The sequence below is a fragment of the Poecilia reticulata genome, chromosome 15 (genome assembly GCF_904066995.2).
Source record: "Poecilia reticulata chromosome 15, P_reticulata-male-v2, whole genome shotgun sequence".
Classification (NCBI taxonomy): domain Eukaryota; kingdom Metazoa; phylum Chordata; class Actinopteri; order Cyprinodontiformes; family Poeciliidae; genus Poecilia; species Poecilia reticulata.
In genome coordinates this window covers 14,355,500-14,372,994 of record NC_088844.1, presented here as the reverse complement: position 1 = coordinate 14,372,994, position 17,495 = coordinate 14,355,500, and the positions used below count along the sequence as shown (strand labels likewise).

The 17,495-nt window shown below is 40.1% G+C and overlaps 2 protein-coding genes across 2 annotated transcripts in view; both read left to right on the top strand.

Annotated features, from left to right (window-relative positions):
- LOC103476800 (protocadherin-15) overlaps positions 1–17,283 on the top strand; it is a 196,269-nt gene extending 178,986 nt beyond the window's left edge. The window contains exons 33-39 of the mRNA XM_081616011.1: positions 771–890; positions 9,510–9,531; positions 11,635–11,676; positions 11,822–11,895; positions 13,903–14,017; positions 14,196–16,080; positions 17,179–17,283. Of these exons, the coding sequence (XP_081472137.1) occupies positions 771–890; positions 9,510–9,531; positions 11,635–11,676; positions 11,822–11,895; positions 13,903–14,017; positions 14,196–16,058 (2,236 nt within the window). The 3' untranslated portion in view covers positions 16,059–16,080; positions 17,179–17,283. The remainder of the gene's footprint in view (positions 1–770; positions 891–9,509; positions 9,532–11,634; positions 11,677–11,821; positions 11,896–13,902; positions 14,018–14,195; positions 16,081–17,178) is intronic.
- LOC145555184 (protocadherin-15-like) lies at positions 2,865–5,639 on the top strand. Its single transcript, XM_081616619.1, has 2 exons — positions 2,865–2,944; positions 3,760–5,639. Exons 1-2 carry the CDS (start codon positions 2,865–2,867, stop codon positions 5,303–5,305), a joined length of 1,626 nt encoding a protein of 541 aa, XP_081472745.1. The 3' UTR covers positions 5,306–5,639.
- Positions 17,284–17,495: the final 212 nt, after the last annotated feature.

Sequence of the window (17,495 nt, the reverse complement as noted above, 5' to 3'; positions counted from 1 at the left end):
AACATGCATTATTGCTGATGGGGGGGGGGAGTGGATCTCGAAAATGTATATCAGCTTCTGGCAGCTGAGCAACGAACAGGACCAGTGGGTCTATTAAGGGTTCTGTAACATCACTGATTCACCAAAACCGCATTTGATTTATAAAAGTTCTGGTCATTTTAAATGTGTAGCTTTTGAGATATACAAGTAAGAGTTTAGCAAATTCTTCAAAAAGAAATAAGACTAAGTAATGTGAGACTTTAGAGAGTTCAGTGACGGCTCACATATGCCAAAGATTTGAACCCAAGTTATGATTCATAATGTTGTCCTCCCCTGTAAGTTAAATGTTTATACTGTGATAATTATTCAGATAGTGTTTGACAACAGTAGTGCCTGATTTTAAATATGCTGTTTGTAGAATATATATTTATTTCAATCAGATGTGTGCAACTAATATAACTGCTGCTTGAGAGCAGTCGGGTCATTGGGTGTATCTTCAGTGTAACATAGGAAAAATTCTTAGCTTGGGAACTGTGCTGATTTATTTTTTTCTCTCTCTTTGAGAAGTTAGAAATATAAAATTAGTTTTGTATAATTCACATGAATATTAACATTAAATCAATACAACCTTAACAGGAATGACAAAGGTCTACATTAACTGACTGGAACTTACAGAAATCTTATCTTAAATAAGACAAATATAAAGAAGTTTTCATTGTTGTGTCTTTCTTTTCTGCATTGCAACGTGAATTGCTTATCATTCTTTGTGTGGATGTAAACACTTTCCGTAGGCGGCAAGCGGAGTGTGCCAAAACTGCCAGGATCCAGATGGCTTTGCCACCGGGAGGGAAAACGGCTCCAGCCGCTGCCCCTACTGCTAACCTCTACGAGGAGCTGGGCGACAGCAGCATGTGAGTTATGTCCCTTTGGTGTCTGTCACTTGTACCCACACATCCCACTAACTACAGTGATGTGCAGGTACTTTATCTAGTTGTGCAGATTTTTCTCCACTGAGGTTTGGATCAGAGGCGTTGCTCTGAGATGAATGCTTCTGCTGCTGTCTTGGCTTTTTTTCCTTCCTGCTTTCTGCAAGTGCAGTTTCAGATTCTCAGCATTAGTGTACTATTCTAAATAATGTTGCTATTAATTCTAAATGTTAACCTGAGAAATATTGCTGCTGCCCATGACATAATAGTAGATTCCTCTTTGCGTCACTGAACCCCTGTGCCGTTTGTCTTCTTATCCAAGTTCTATAACTTGACACATCCAGCACCGTATGCCACAGAACATCTGGCGATAAAACAAAATAGCTTATGTATGTATTTCTAATATGACTGTGTATGCATTTTTGCAAAACCCTCTCTCAAGGTAAGAGTATCTGAGTTCATAAATTACTATAAACCTTACTTTGATTAATACACACAGTACTTCAACTGCTTACTTAGCTTCCATGTGTGTCCAGAGTGCCATGCCATCAGCAAAATTGAATTTCCCACAATAAAACACGGCCGTGAGGGTAAAATGCAGCGTTAATACTTGCTGTTCGAGTTCACGTGTGCGCTGAATGTAGCTGTTCGTATGTGCAGTAGAATGAAATATTTCTGGCAGTAATGCTACTATTTGTCTTTACAAAACATGAAGTTTACTTACAGTCAACAAGGAAAGGCTTTTGAGATGTTGCCAAAAGCCAATATCTCAAATATGTTTCAGAAACAAAAGAAAAAACAAAGTCTATATGTCCTTTTATGTCTAAGTCAAACAAACCTCACTACTAATGAGGCTCTATGCAGAGATGTGCTATATTCCCACACCTTTTTTTGAGTACCCTCGTTTCATCATCAACACCTCTCACATTTGTGTATTAGGCTTCTTACCATCTGTCTGTTTTTGTATTCCCATCATTTCTTGTCTCTCTGGATTCAGACTGCAGTAAGTAATCCTCCCATGTGAGCTTTATGAATATTGTGAGTAATTACCACTTAACAGCTGCTCCCACGTCTCCACTGTCTCCTATAGCGTTAGCTAAAGATATGCATATTGAAAAATGTATGAATATGTTTTGGTGCAGAGGTTATCTTAATACCGGACTTCTTCTGTTAACACTGAATTCTTTCTTTGTCAGTGTTAAATGAGCTTTGTGAAGGAGCGGTAGTTTCAAGAAGTACAACAGTTTTGTGTTGGTACTTTTTAGACTGTTTTATTTTTTTGTATATGTCAAGAGAATCAGAATGTGCTTTATTAGATGTAGCAGTGCACTTTTATAGATATCCATCCTCTCTCCCATCCAATTAGACCACTCTTTTGTTTTATGTCCTTTCCTTATATTCATATTTCTCCATATATCCTTGTGTTGTGACTGATTTTAAAAATGCAAATGTATGGACTTGTGCTTCATTAGTTATTTCTGGCAAAACCCAGTGTGTTTTAATCTTAATATTGTCTTGTTTTTTTTGTTTTAAAGACATCCAAAGGATGGTGCTCTATTTTACCTCGTCAGACTAAAACTAAATCACAGGGCAAAAGCATACATGATTTTTCACATTTTGTCACATCACAGCCACAAACTTCATCATATTTTAATGGGATGGCAAAAGAGCACCATGCATTTGTATTACATGGTCTTTACTCGGAAATCCCTATTAAATTTTAAACATGGACTTCAGATCTCCCCTAGTTACTAAATTGAACTCACCTGAGTGTCTTTTAATCCCAGTCAAACCAACTATTTTCTAAAGGCCTCAGACGTCCATTTAAAAATATTGGTCAACCCTCATGAAGAACAAATTTCAGGGTTAAAGCAACATTCAAAATAAACATTTATTCATTCTTCTCACATAGCAATGGTGACGATGGTGGTAGTAGTTCACCCTGCAATCAGTGTATCAATGGTTCGATTCCTGGTCCACCCAGTCTTGCTATTTGTGTCCCTGGGGAGGAGACTTCTGGTGTTGGTCAGAAGGGCAAGGTGGACCTACTATGCGCACATACTATTTAATATTTCCAGTTTTCTAGTCAGTCGTGATGTCTGGAAAATTAGCCATTTCAAAAACTCCCCAATTGTTAAGTCACTAACAAGAGGCACTGCTCTGTTACCTAGCAACCCAAGCAGATCTCCAGCATCTTAGCTAGTTTTTAATGTCAGCTGGAAAAGACGAGTGTTCTGTTGTTTACTTACCATTCTTGTTTGTTCTGTCTACTTCTTCTGCCTTTAGGTTTGACTCAGTTAAAGATAGTTGAACATCTGTCTGTAGCCCTGTGAGTGTAAATATTGAGTTGTGGAGTGGTGGTGGCTAGCAGCAGCTAGGAACAACAGGGCATAAAACAGCTCATTATGAAAGGAGTTCAAAATAGGCAGAACCTACCAGACTGAAGTCTCATTATCTAAGAATATTTTTTTGCAAATATTCTAATGTAGATGTTTTGTGTAGCCCAGACACTGATCCTAACCTGTTCAAGGAAGCATAACAGGTCCTCTTTACACAGAAAAGCAACCAAACTTGGCTACCTTGGTTATTATTGGTAGACAAGTTGCCTTGGTAACTTTGAAGAAGGTGCAGACAGCAATAGCCCAGTTGGGTTGACTAGTTGTATTTGTGAACTTGGACTTTTATAGCAAGATGATTTGCTTTTAAAATCTGTCACAATACTAATGAGCTTAGTTTGAATAGCACTGCTGCTTTATTCTTCTCAAACTTTCTCTGCAGTCTCACCCCTCCTCCACTGTTTTTCACCTCTTTTAAGTTCTTTTTTTCTTTTCACCTTCACCTTCTGCTGGGATAGGGCTAAAAAGTCTGCCACAGAGGAAACCAACCATCAGAGGATTTTTAGCACCCTCACCTGTCGCACCATTGCAGCCCACAGCAACGGAGCACTCCTTGTCAACTTGCCCAAATCAGAGAGCAACGTAACTTATCTCTCTGATGGAAATCCACGCACTACCCACAACCCTGTGTATGATGACAGCAGCCCACTCAGCAGCCCTGTTCTTTTTGCAAGGGAGGAGAATCCAAATGAAAACTGGTTTGCCTTTTCTCCCTCCCATTCAGCCGGGTCAGGGTGTGCCTGGTCAATGCCTGCTCGCATTCACGGAGGGCCGCACGGCTACGAAGCGTCAAGAAGGCAGGGTCTTATGGACCAAAATGAATGGGAGCTGCAGCTTCTCCAAGCAGACATTAGAGGCCAGCAGAATCTCAAGAGGGTGAATAGACCGTACCTGAGTGACAGCATGGAGTCCAAGTTGTCAGTTCGTGAGCAGGCCAGGCAGTTTGAGCAGCAAGCTTTCCAAGAACGTAAGCAAAACAGAGACTCGATTGGCTCCCTTTCTTCCATCCTCATCAGAGATATGGACAGCGATGACGTGCTGGAGCTGACCTCAGAAACTCTGCTCTCCATAATGGATAACCCTCACAGCCCCATGAGTGTTGGCAGAGATGTGCCCCCAAGCATTATCATTACGCAGAAAAATGATTCATGGTCCCCATCAAACAAGAGACCAACACCGCCTGTTCTGAGAAAGTTCAGCTCGAGCATCTCCAGCTACATGACAGTGCAGCCCTGTCAGATCACTGTCGAAATCATACCGGATCCACCAGAAAATCCACCGCCCCCGCCTCCTCGACATTCGCGACCACCATCCCCGCTCACGTCTCCTCCACCCTCTCCACCCTCATCTCCTCCACCCTCTCCACCCTCATCTCCTCCACCATCTCTTTGCTCCATTCCACCTTCCTTTCCCCGCTTTGATAAACCTCAGAATACCAATCCCTTGTCGCCTTCTTCTTTTAGAAAGCCAGTCGCTCCCCCACCTCCCCCACCACTTCCTCCTCCCTCACCTACTAGAAACCAGCCACGACCAGTGATCCAGTTTGTCCCGACCTCTCTACCACCTTTATCCTCTCTTCGTCCAGTGTCGGAGCGAAAGCACCCTCCTCCTCTAACCTCATCAGAAAACGATACTGGGAGAAAGGAGCTGAAAGGAATCCTGAAGAACATCCAAAATCTGGCTGACATTGAGCGATCTGTTGCCAACCTTTACAGCCAAGTAGACAAAAACTGCAAGGTGCCCAAGTTTAACAAGAAGCCACAAGCGACTGAGGAATCAGACGGTGCTAACAAATGGCAAAGCTCTGATCCAGGTGACGAGCAGAGCTCGCCAAAGCAAATCGACACCAGCTGTGAAATTCAAAGTGATTCAACAAGTTTGAACTGTGCTGAAAATGGAACAAGTAAATCAGAGGAGTTTCAGCCAACCAGTCAACTGAACACAAACAGCCCCGATCCTGCAGAACTCAGTGAACTCAATTCTTCTCAGTCCACAGTATTCTAGTTTTTTTTTATTATTTTCATATCTTCTTTCACGTCTGCATCTCTATGCCTGTCATTTTTATATTGTTTGTATGGATTATTATGTGGAGTATCTGACTCATGTTTAATATTTTAAACAATTGATGGTTTTTTTAGAAAAAATATTTTTTAAACTTATTTTTTGTGTGCTTAACAAATTTTAGCAACTTGCCAAGAACATGTTAACAAACTTGCCGTACTACCTGTGTAATATGCTTGAAAGCTTGCAAGAAACATTCTGAAGGAAAATGAAAATGTAAACATTTTTTGAAACTTTTTGATATTAGTGTTAAAAATAAACTGGCATTAACATATTATCTAGGCTGTTGTCTTAGAAAGGTGTTTGTATTTTTTTCCCTTTATCCATCTTAGTATTAATATTTCACAGCCACATTTTGTTATTTTATATTATATACGAGCTCTAGGCTAGGTCCTGGCAAGCCGCTCAAAGCTACCAGTTCTCATGTATGTTTCTTGACACTGGACTTTTATGTTAGAAATTTAAATAATGCCTCCTATAGAAATTTATAACTAATTTTGTGCTTTACACTATTACTATATTTAATCTGTTTTCTCTTGTAAAATAGGTCATAGATTCAGTAAGGTTCCTCACATATTTTATACTTAACCACATTCAGAAAGATGTGATGGTGTCCCTGAAGACACTTGGAGTATGTAATTATCTGCAGCTGCTTCAAAAAGACATACAGGAATGAATGATTTTAAACTGCAGAGAGGTGGGAATCTGTGAAATAAATAGTGTCTCTTGGGCAACAACTCTGGATAATATATACAAACAATGTGGAAATAGGTCTACTTGTGTGGATAAAAATTTTCGTTTCACATTCCCTTGGAGATCTCAGCCTCTCAGCTTGAAAAAGTAGTAACTATTATGTTGGCTCAATGGAAAAAAAGGCTAATTGGAGACCTAATCAATTGTTTTTCAAGGCCATTGCCTCTGGGACTATCAACAAGTGCTTCCCTCCTTTTTTTTCCTCTCCTATTCTTGTGACCCTCTGACTGTTTGTGTTTTTCTCCTTTACTTGCCCTCGACTCTCTTCGCAGTTAGCTCTCTAATGCTCTTGAATCCTTGGCTTCTACTAGGTAATCTTTGCTTTTGGTTTCCAGCAGTGCCTACTAGATTTTTAGAATATTTTTTATGCAGTTGAGTTGTTCTAAATTTCATCCTTTTTGCACTCGGCCTCTTTACTTTCTCCGCTTTTTTATTTTCTCCCACTTACTTTTTGTGTTTTTGCTTCATCTGTGATGCCCCCAGGCAAATGGACTTAGCATACCTCACATCCAGATCAATGTAATGTTTGATTCATCACATGTTACCCCTGATGGGCAGATCAAAGCCTGGCTAATTCTGTATTCCGTGTTCACTACATGGGGTAATCTCTTTTTTAAAGAGGCTATCAGCTCACATGCTGTTTCTGTCAACCTGAAAGTGGAGCGACTCACAATGGATAGTATGTTTTAGCATTCTGTCATCCTTTTTTAATTCCTTTCGGTTGATTATTATCAGTTGATTATTTTCAACTGATCTAAAAAAGTATAGTTTTTTAAATCCATAAAAAAAATGTTTCAGAATTATGAATTGCAAAGGATCAATTGAAGTTGTTTTATGCGACAACAAAACCAATATTAGAATGCTATCATAAGAAGTGTTCTGGAGAACAGTGACTATATGATAAAACCTTTACAGCTACATCTCGCTGATTTATCTCCACCAAATTTGTTTGGTGCATCATTAGTTACCATTGCACAATGCATTAGTGTGGTAGATTGATGTCACCACCTTAGCACCACCCCATGGAGCAAAGTTACATTTCTTTGGTAACTCCTCCAGCTTTTTAGCTTTGTATGGTATAAACTTGAAACTGTGTCCACTAACAATTCATAACCACACTTGACGTGTTCCAAAGCCTACAGGAAGTCGTCACCAATCCTTCCCAATGGAACAGGTAGTGACCATAGCTCCTGTTTGGAAGGTAGGATTTCAGCAACACTTAAGACTTGCTGCTGTATCCGTACTGAAAGGTACTGCAAGCACTTTCAAAGGTTTGCTTTATGTGCCACCTAGTGGACACCTGTGGGAATGGCATGAGCGCGTCGGCGATGAGGTGGTGATGACGGTGTTCCAGTTGTCTCTACACAGCTGTTCAAGTCTGCTTGCAAAAGTTATGCACGTCAGGTTTCATTCTTAGCAAAACGAAGAAATCTAATGAGCTCAATCTATTTCAGGATAACATTTCTTTGAAAGAACTGGAAGCTGTACTTTTTCAACCAAAGACTGTCCTTGTCCACATGTTTTGTTCCCTGTGTTCCTCAGATATACAAGAGGCCAATGAATCCTTTCAGTTCAGCGTGTGACTTGAGCTGTCACCATGAAGTTAATATTAGCGATACTATTGATACGTTTTATTTCTATGTGCTTTCTTGACACTCAAGGCTACTTTACATCATTTAACACAGAAAAAAGTCACAATATTTTGATGCAACTCGACCACAGTGCCCTCCCTGATGTGCGTTAGCATCAGGGAGGGCACAGGGAAGCTGCGAATGCAACCATTGATTTTTCCCTTTGCCTAGGGTGTAGTAGGCCAATTTTTAGGAAAATTCAGAAACCACCAGGTGTTTTTTTTTTGTTTGTTTTTTGTTTTTTTCAATTTGCCACTGGTGTCATTTTGCAAAACAGTCAAAATGACACCATGCCCATTCCATTGTTTAAGAGGGCATTTGGTCTTCTCTGAGGGAGCCAGTGGAGCAGCCAGTAATTTTTTTAAAGGTGGCCACAACTGCCCCCAGGTTCCCTCTTGTGGGCAACATTGGCATGGTTTGATGGTTTCAGTTTCATATGGCTTTATTTTATTTAAAAAATTGTTTGTCACATTCTCACATTCTCCCCATGTTTGTGTTTTTCTAATCTTTGGTGGTCTGTTATTTGAAACTTGTCCATCTAATAAACTCATATAGCCAGAGATAAGTCAGCTGTGCTTGGAAGGTGTGGCATATAACCACAGGCAGCTCCACTGCCATCTAATTTAGCACTTTACTTAATTTTGCTAAATTAATTTACTTTTATAAAGAAACTAACTTAACAACACTTATTAACTTTCTCATTTGTGAGCTCTACAGTAGAATATAATCTAATCATTTCAAATTTATTGTCTCAATGTGGTTCTTAGGTCAATATTCTTAACTTCCTGTGCTTCTTTATCATCTTCCACCAAGTCTCTTTGTGTGCAGACCTCCTAAGGCTGTTCACTGGGTTATTTTTCTTCATGTAGCATGAAGCAGCAACGGGTAGCAGCCAAGCGAACAGGTCATCAATCAGATCCCATTCCCATCATCAGCTGTGCCTGGGAGGTGTGGCATATGGCTGTGCCCTGTCCCTGCCCCATGGTCCCTGCCCATAACAACAGATTACAGCTCTCCTGAGGAATCTCACATCATTGCTTGGCCATATATCCAAGAGCATGAAAGTGATCATTACTTATTTGCCCTGACAAGCTGGAGGTTTGAATGGAGCGACTTGTTTACTCGCTACTTCTCTGTGACTTTTTATTTAATGCCACTGCAGATGCCCGTTGTTCTCAAAAGCAGCATTGAAATGTTTATTATTTTATGCCTGATTGACTATTGAAGATCTACTCACTTCAAGTTAACATGAAAAATTAACAGGTGACACTCGTGATAAAGAAAGATTCCAAGAGAGGCTTTGTTGTTGCCTTTGGTAGTATCATGATATAAATCTAAAAAATTAATAACTCTGGCCGCAAACAGTCTCATTGTATTGCCTCTGTTATGTCTGCCAGCAGCTTCTCCCACCATGACCATTTAAACTCTGAGTCTCCCTTTACAATCCTCCTTCTCTGTTTTGATGTTTGCATTCACTGCATCTTTCTTTCTCTCTTTTTTTAATTGAGATAGTGATGTTGGGAAAAAAACTGCTTTTATCAGCATCACAACTTTTGCAACCTATTGAAAACAATATCTGCAACTCTCATTAAACAGATGAAAATGCACAGTAAGTAAAGCTGCAACTTCCTTACTGGTCTGCAGAAAATAAATACACTAGTGATGTAGACTTAGAATTTCATATTTAAAAACACTTTTTAATCTTGCTGTCACCCAATACTCAGATGTCTTATTTTATTTTTGTTTTTTTCTGTGCTGCCCAGGAGGCGTGGCCCTGGCAGAAAGGTAAGCAGTTTTGTTCTAATGGTGTCTGGTGGTGAATTATATCCCAATCTTCTTGCATGCAATTCAGCTGATGGTGGTGTTACTGTATACAACATGAATAAATTAATTTAAAGTACCAGATTTCAATTGTGCTAAACAATTAGTATATTTTTACATGTTTTTTTTATATATAAATATATCTTCTACAGAGACGGGAAAGCATATTTGATTGTGAAAAAACTAATTAGAAACTTGACAATACACTCCTGATCAAAATCTTAAGACCAGTTAAAAAAGTGCAAGAATTTGAATTTTGCACTATTGGATCTTAAGAAGGTTCTAAGTAGAGCTTCACGATGTTAAAAGAAGAAATCAGTGTAAGAGACAAAAACTTTTGAGCAGGGAATTAATTGAAAACTGCATTTACACTCAAACATGATTTTTTCAGCTGATCAAAAGTTAAAGACCATAGCTTAAAAAAAAACAAAAACCCCCCAAAACAGAAATCAAAGTGTCAAAAAAAGGACTCAGTAATGAGTAGCTCCACCATTCTTGTTGATGACTTCAAACAATCGTTTAGGCTTGATGCCAGTGTTTCTAGGAGGCTAGTTGGAACGTTGCTCCAAGTGTTGAAGATGGCTTCACAAAGGGCATCCACTGTCTGGAACTGATGTCCATTTTTGTAAACTTCCCTTGCCATCCATCCCCAAATGTTCTCAATTGGGTTTAGATCCTGGGAACATGCACGATGGTCCAAAAGAGTGATGTTATTCTCTTGGAAGAACTCCTTTGTCAGGCGGGCATTGTGAACTGCAGCATTGTCCTGTTGAAAAACCCAGTCATTACCACACAGACGAGGGCCCTCAGTCATGAGGGATGCCTGCTGCAACATCTCCACATAGCCAGCTGCTGTTTGCAGCCCCTGCACAACCTGAAGCTCCATTGTTCCATTGAAGGAAAACGCACCCCAAATCATGATGGCGCCCTCACCACTGTGCCGTGTAGAAAACATCTCAGGTGGGATCTCCTTGTCATGCCAGTAACGCTGGAAGCCATAAGGACCATCAAGGTTACATTTTTTCTCATCAGAGAAGACAACTTTCTTCCACCTTTCAATGTCCTATGTTTGGTGCACCCTTGCAAAGTCCAAACGGGCAATTTTGTGGCGTTGAAGAACATGTGGCCTTTGAAGACATTTTTTGTTTCTGAAGCCCTTCTCTCGCAGATGCCGTCTGATGGTTATTGGGCTGCAGTCAGCACCAGTAATGGCCTTAATTTGGGTAGAGAATTGTCCCGTGTCTTGACAGGCATCCAATAGGATTCTGCGGCTCAGAGCTGGTGAAATTTTTTGGGGTCTACCACTTGACTTTTTTGTTCCATAACCCTCAGGATCATTTAAAAAATGCAAAATGACTGTCTTACTGCGTCCAACCTCAGCAGCGATGGCACGTTGTGAGAGGCCTTGCTTATGCAGCTCAACAATCCTACCATGTTCAAAGTCAGTGAGCTTTTTTGCTTTTGCCATCAGGAGGTCTTGACAGTGTAAAGACTTGACAGAAAATGACATGGAATCCAGATTTTTGCACAGCTTTTGGCTTTTAAAGACTATGGTCTTAAACTTTTGATCAGCTGAAAAAAATCATGTTTGAGTGTAAATGCAGTTTTCAGAAAATTCCCTGCTCAAAAGTTCTTGTCTCTTACGCTGATTTTTCCTTTAACATTGTGAAGCTCTACTTAGAACCGTCTTAAGATCCAATAGTGCAAAATGCAAATTCTTGCAATTTTTTGACTGGTCTTAAGATTTTGATCAGGAGTGTATATCAAGATTCAAAATGTAGATTGATTTTTATTATTTAAGGGATATAATGTATCTAATGTCAAGCTGTTAATTTCTGTCCAATTTCCTGTCACATTGCTTAGTGACTATTTCTTTTCATTCCTTTCTCTTTTAGTAGTGTTTTAACCTTTATCCCCAGCAGTTTATAAAATAAGCCTATGTGTAAACAAAGATTGAAAAGGGCTTTCTGACTTTTCATTACAAACTGGAAATTTGTCATGCGTTTGTCTCTTTCCTGGCTATGCCTCACTTTCATTGCTTTACCTTTTCTCTTCACTAACCTTTAGCAGCAGCAACAACTGCTGAGGCCATCTCTTCTGAGACCAGAGGTAGAAACTCCCCTGCTTTCCCTAATTCATAGGAACTGTGCATTCCTTCTGTTGTATACTCACTCCTTACTGAGCTCCTCCTGTCTCCCAGCTGTCTAGCTAAAGAATGCTGAGTAATTTCTGTGTCTGCCTCTCTGAAACACAGGAACTCTCCATGGAGTCAGGCATTGACCCAGGTCAAGACTATTACGCACAGGACTATTATAATTATGACCAAGGGTGAGCATTGACCGCACTATGTTAGTTTGTTTAACAATGTTCTCAAAGTCTCTTCATTGTAAGGTCTTTCTTGGAGACATGGGGATTATTTTCACACGTTTTCCAAAAGTATGGTTCATTTCATCCCACTTTTGCATTCCATACCCCCAGAACTTGCATATCGAACTCTTCTCTAACCAAACAAGATCGTTTAACTGGATGCTGTCTTCACACCTCTGAAAGCATCTTTTATTGTATTGTATACAGGTTGTTTTTGGCTTTTGTCTTACATGACCCATAGGGCCTAAAGAGGAAAAGCATGTCAATTGGAGGTGAAGCTGCTGCAGAGGAATTGTTATTCATTAGGAACTCTCGCTCCTTTCGCAGCTGACTTGCACCACTTTGGGAATTGTGTTGCAGTTTTATCAGAACAGGGAGGAACTTTTGCACATTACAAGCTTAGATCAAAGAGAGGAGATCTAATTTATGCTTATGGTAATTCTCACTGTCATTACTCTCCATCTTATTTTACAAGTCACCTTTAGGAATCCTAATTATTGTGTCTAAATCACATGGGCATCCATTTTCAAGAAATTGTCACTGCATGTGTCCAGTGACATGACCTCATGTTTATTGTAAAAACTACAAATGACAGTGAATGAAAGTGGACCCTTTGATGTTTTTATTTTTGCAATGCGGGGCACACCTACCTGCTGGATAAGCTTTTAATCCAGCAATCAGCAGTTTGGGCTTCACAGGGAACATGAACTGTTCAGAGGCCTGTATAAACACAGACGGCCAGTGGCCCGTTTTGCACGATTCTTTTCCTTAATTTTGGATATTAAATATGTTAAACTTCAACTAAAAATGTGAAATTACAGCCATGCAAAGGTTTATCTGCTGAAAATCTACTAAACTAAATGTAATGTGATGCAGAATGCTCCTGAAGTTAAGCACAATATATGCAATATACTCATATTTTACTTTTTATTCAAAGAATTTATATGTAGATTCCTTGGTCAGATTTGCAGCTGTTTTTACCCATTGGGTTCTGCTGATACAGTTCATTAGATGGGTCTTTAGGACTGTGGATTTAAAGTCATTACATTTTTTAATAATTCTGAAAATGCAAACAAAATGTATTGCAGTGCCACTGAGGAAAGCAGCATTTCAACTTTTAGGGCTTGGGTAAAGGCTGACTGTGGAGCTATGTCATAAAATGTTATGGTTTCTTGGAGCATGGTTTTGCAGAAAGAATCCAACTGAAAATAATTTATATAAAGAATCTTTGCACACATTGATGAAATTCTTACAATATATTTAATCTTGTTTTGCTCTTTTTTATACATTGCTCTGCATTACAACATTTAGAAGAACATGTGGATAAGTTAATCAATTTATTGCAGTGCAATGCAGATAACGGATGTGTATTTGAAGAAACATACTAGTTAAATTAAGTGACCATTTCTCATTCACCCCAGTCACTAATTTAATGTGTTTTAATCTTGCTGTTTAATCATGCATTACTAGATATTATAAAAATGTTATGTAAGATGGGGCTTCAATTGAAATACTGTGACCTACCCGCAGTTATTTTGTGTTGTTGTGTCAAATTAGCTAAACCACTCAGTGCATTGGCTTTATATCATTCTCTCCCTCTGGTGGCTTATTAATATCCTACACCCACACTGAGTAAGGAGCCTGAATATATATATGCACGCTAGACTCTTCCGAATTTTATTTGGAAAATTGTTCAAACTATTCATTGCTTCCTTTCTTCGCCACAGTTGTGCCTTAGGGTTCATTGTGTTGTTTCTGTGACATAAAAAAATAAAATACATTGAAGTTTGTGGTTAGTATTTTTGTAAAACACTGCATATGCTTGTCTAGGGCAATTCCATTTTCAAGTTGTGTGCTGATATTTCTGCGTATGGTTTGTTAAAGGAATGGTTAAATAAGCAAGGATTAAATGCAATGCAGAGCATTATTTAATACATATATTTATGCATGTTGTCTGTTTTTTCTCAGATATGACTTTCCTCAGTATGGGAGTCGGAGGAGGCTGATATCACCCATGTATGATGAGTATGGTGAGGTGATCATGGAGGATGATGGGTATTACTACAGTCCACATGGCCCAGAGGTATTACCGATCCTTGAATTCTATATTGTATATTTTAAATACTAACGCTATTAGCAAAAACGACCACTAATATGCAGTGAATACCCAAGGTGTCATTTAAATTCTATACAGTGTGTGACACAACCATACGCTGGTTATATCATTACAAAGATTCCTAAATAAAATATGATTGTCTTAGGGACGTGGCAGAGGCCGGGGTGGCATGAGAGGTAGAGGTCCACCGAAGAGAGTTGCCTTTAGGGACTTGCCAGCAGAGGATGAAATAGTCCAACCTCAGGCAGCAGAGGAAGGTGAACCTTCTAAGGCTGCCAAGAGACTGAAGTCTGTCATGAAACTCAGCAAACTCCTGGCAGCCGGCAAGGGAGGAGAGCAACCATCTGATGCCGGCCCTCCTGGCCCATCTCCATGGAAGAAAGCCAAGTTGCTCAAGATGTTTGGCGCTGGAAAGAAGGACAAGGATTATGCCAAACTGATGTCAGCCCGCCGTATTGACAGCCAGGACAGTCTTACGGACAGACCGGCAGTTATTGGGCCAATAGATAGCAAGTCGGATGCTCGCAGCCGGCTTAGCAAAGTTTTAAAGAAAATTACCATTGGCAACAAGTTGCAGGTCAGGAGGAAGTCACAGAGTAGCGTGAGTCATGGCTCAGCCACAGGCAGTGAGAAAGATGAGGAGGCTTCGCAGGCAGCCAGCGAGGATGAAAGGAAGTCTAAAGTGTCTATTAGTGTGACCGAAAGTGAGCCAGAAGGAGGTGCAAGTGGAAGCAGTAAGGAGAAAGACTCTGATGAAGAATCCTCTGAGAAAAGTAGTGTTGACAGAGATTATCTTAAAGTTGACTTGGACAGAGATGACACAAATGAAAGCACTGTGGACTCAGAGGAAGAGCCTGATGAAGAGCCAGGTGATTCTGATGAGGAAAGCAGGTCCAAATCTGAAGAGGGCGAGGAAACTGAGAAGGACTCTGGCAGTGAAAAAGAATCAGAGACTGAGGGAGAGTCAGAGTCGGAAAAGGAATCAGTGTCTGAGAAGTCCTCGGCTACGGAGAAAGAGTCAGAAACAGAGAAAGAGTCGGAGTCTGATGAAGAGTCCAGCTCTGACAAGGAAACGGAATCAGGAACAGCAACAGAAAAGGAAACCAGTACAGAAAGGGATTCAGCAACAGAAAAAGACTCTGATGAAGAGTCTGAGGAAGAAGAGGTGTCTGAAAGCACTAGAGAAAGTGGGTCTTCTGCACGCACTTCTATAAGATCTTCAGCTACTGAGGCCAGCAGAAGGAGCAGTGCTTCTGCTACTGTTAGTGGGACTGACAGTAAAGGTAGTGAAAGTGCAAGTGACAGTGGCAGTGGTAATGTCAGAAGCGGTAGATCTTCCTCTAGATCAAGTGCGAGATCCACACAGAGAACCAGCTCATCAAGAGCATCTTCAAGGAAGTCCAGCGAAGAACTCAGTGAAGCCGAGTCAGGGACAGGAACAGCTAGTGACGCAGAATCGGGATCAGGGTCAGGGTCAGGAAGTGAACGCTCTTCATCTTGGGGGTCCAGCAAGAAAAAAGCATCCAGTTCAGAACTGAGTAAAAGATCTTCATCTGGCAGTCAGCGTTCCTTTGGAAGTGAGGGGAGTTCAGCTGGCTCCCAGTCCACTGCTGGAAGTCGACGTTCCCGAAAGTCTGTCCTGAGTCATGGTTCAGAGGATGCAATCACAGAGGAGAGTGAAGAGGAGGAGGAAGATGAGGAAGAATCTGGGACTGCTGATGAGAGCAAGGACTCTGCGAGTGAGGCCAGCGATGAAGCATCATCAAGAAGATCTAGTGTCGTTTCTGAAGGCCCAGGACCCTCTGCTCCCTACCGTGGTCAGACCTATAGTCCTGAGATCAGGAGCACCTCTGATGATACATACGGAGGCCTGTCCCCCATCACTGAAGTGGACGAGGACGCCATCTCCTCCGATAAATCTTCAGTCAGTGCATCAAAGGGCTCAGAAGGCACTGAAGAAACATCAGGTGGTGATTCAGGATCTGAAGGGAGCTCAACGGCCTTCTAGCGAGATTTATTGTCCCTGTGAAGTAAGAGTGAATAAAATCAATTACCTTTGCATGGGAGTGAAAAAATATTGCTTGCTTCCACAGACTGTTTCAAATGTCTGCTTTTTCTCATTTTCCCTGAGTAGGGGAAAAGCTGGTTTCCTGCTGCACATTATCTGAGTCTGACTCTCCTTTTTCTAGTGTTGACTTTTTTTTCTCTTTGATGTTCTCTGTGTGCTTTTCATGATTTTTGGTTTTTTGTACAGTATTCTAGTGCTATTTTTACATGTTCTTTTTTATCAGTTTTCCCTGAATGTTAATATTTTACTTAACTGAAAATGGTTTCTCACTGTAAACTGACAGATGTTTTCTTGATATGCGTTTTAACTTTTGCGTGATGCCATATAATATGAGAACATGTATTTTTTTGCTGAGGAAAAAAAAAAATCTGCTTCAAGAAATATCCAGTCTATCTATTCCACTGGATATAGTAGGGGAGGATGCAAAACCCTCCTCACTACTATGATGCTAAAATTTAAAATTGGTTGGTTTTTTTTGTTTGTTTGATTTTTAGTTTTTCTCCCGATTCACATGAGCACACCAAAAACTGAGCTTTTTTAAAAAAAATCCCCATTCTGACGTGGTTTTTTTGTGTGGTTTTTTTTTTTGTGTGCGTGTGGAAATTAGATCCAACTAGCCTTGCAACCTTTTATTGCACATTGCCAATCAGCTGGCTTAAAAAAAGAAACATTTTTTCAATGCTTACAGGGCAGACATATTTAGTAATACGATGATTATTAATGGTAATAATTGAACAATTGCAAGGAAATATGTCGATTTTCTGTTTTAAAATAACATTTTCTCTTTTTTTTTGTTCTCTGTTTTGCATAAAACCAAGATTATCATACCACCCCATGTTTGCTTACACTTTCACATCCTTTTTGATCTGAATGGAAACCTAAATAAAGAGTCTAAGCTTTTTGGTTTGATTGCTGTGCTGTGAAAACTTGATTTCTATGTCTGCTTTTTTATTCTTTTTGGTTTTGTTTTAACCACAACTTGCTTTACCTTCCAAAAATAAAATAAAAATTTTAAAAAAGCAATTTATTGACTTTGACCTTTTCATTTTCTTTTTCACAGGCTGGAAGAAAGAAACGGATCAAACTTGTGGTTGATCGGGAGAACGAGTCCAGCTCTACTGGAGAGGAAAGCACTACAGAGAGTCAACAGAATAGACTGCCCAACAGTCACAGCAACATCAATGGGAATATCTACCTCGCACAGAACGGCACCATCGTCAGGACCAGGAGGCCAGCCCATCTAAACAACCTAAAAATGGGCTCACCGTGCCGACTAAGTAAGCAATTCAAAAAACTCGACAAATTAGGTGTGACTCACGAGGAACCACCCCCTACTGCAGACAACGAGGCCGTAGAAAACAACACGGAGGACAGAAC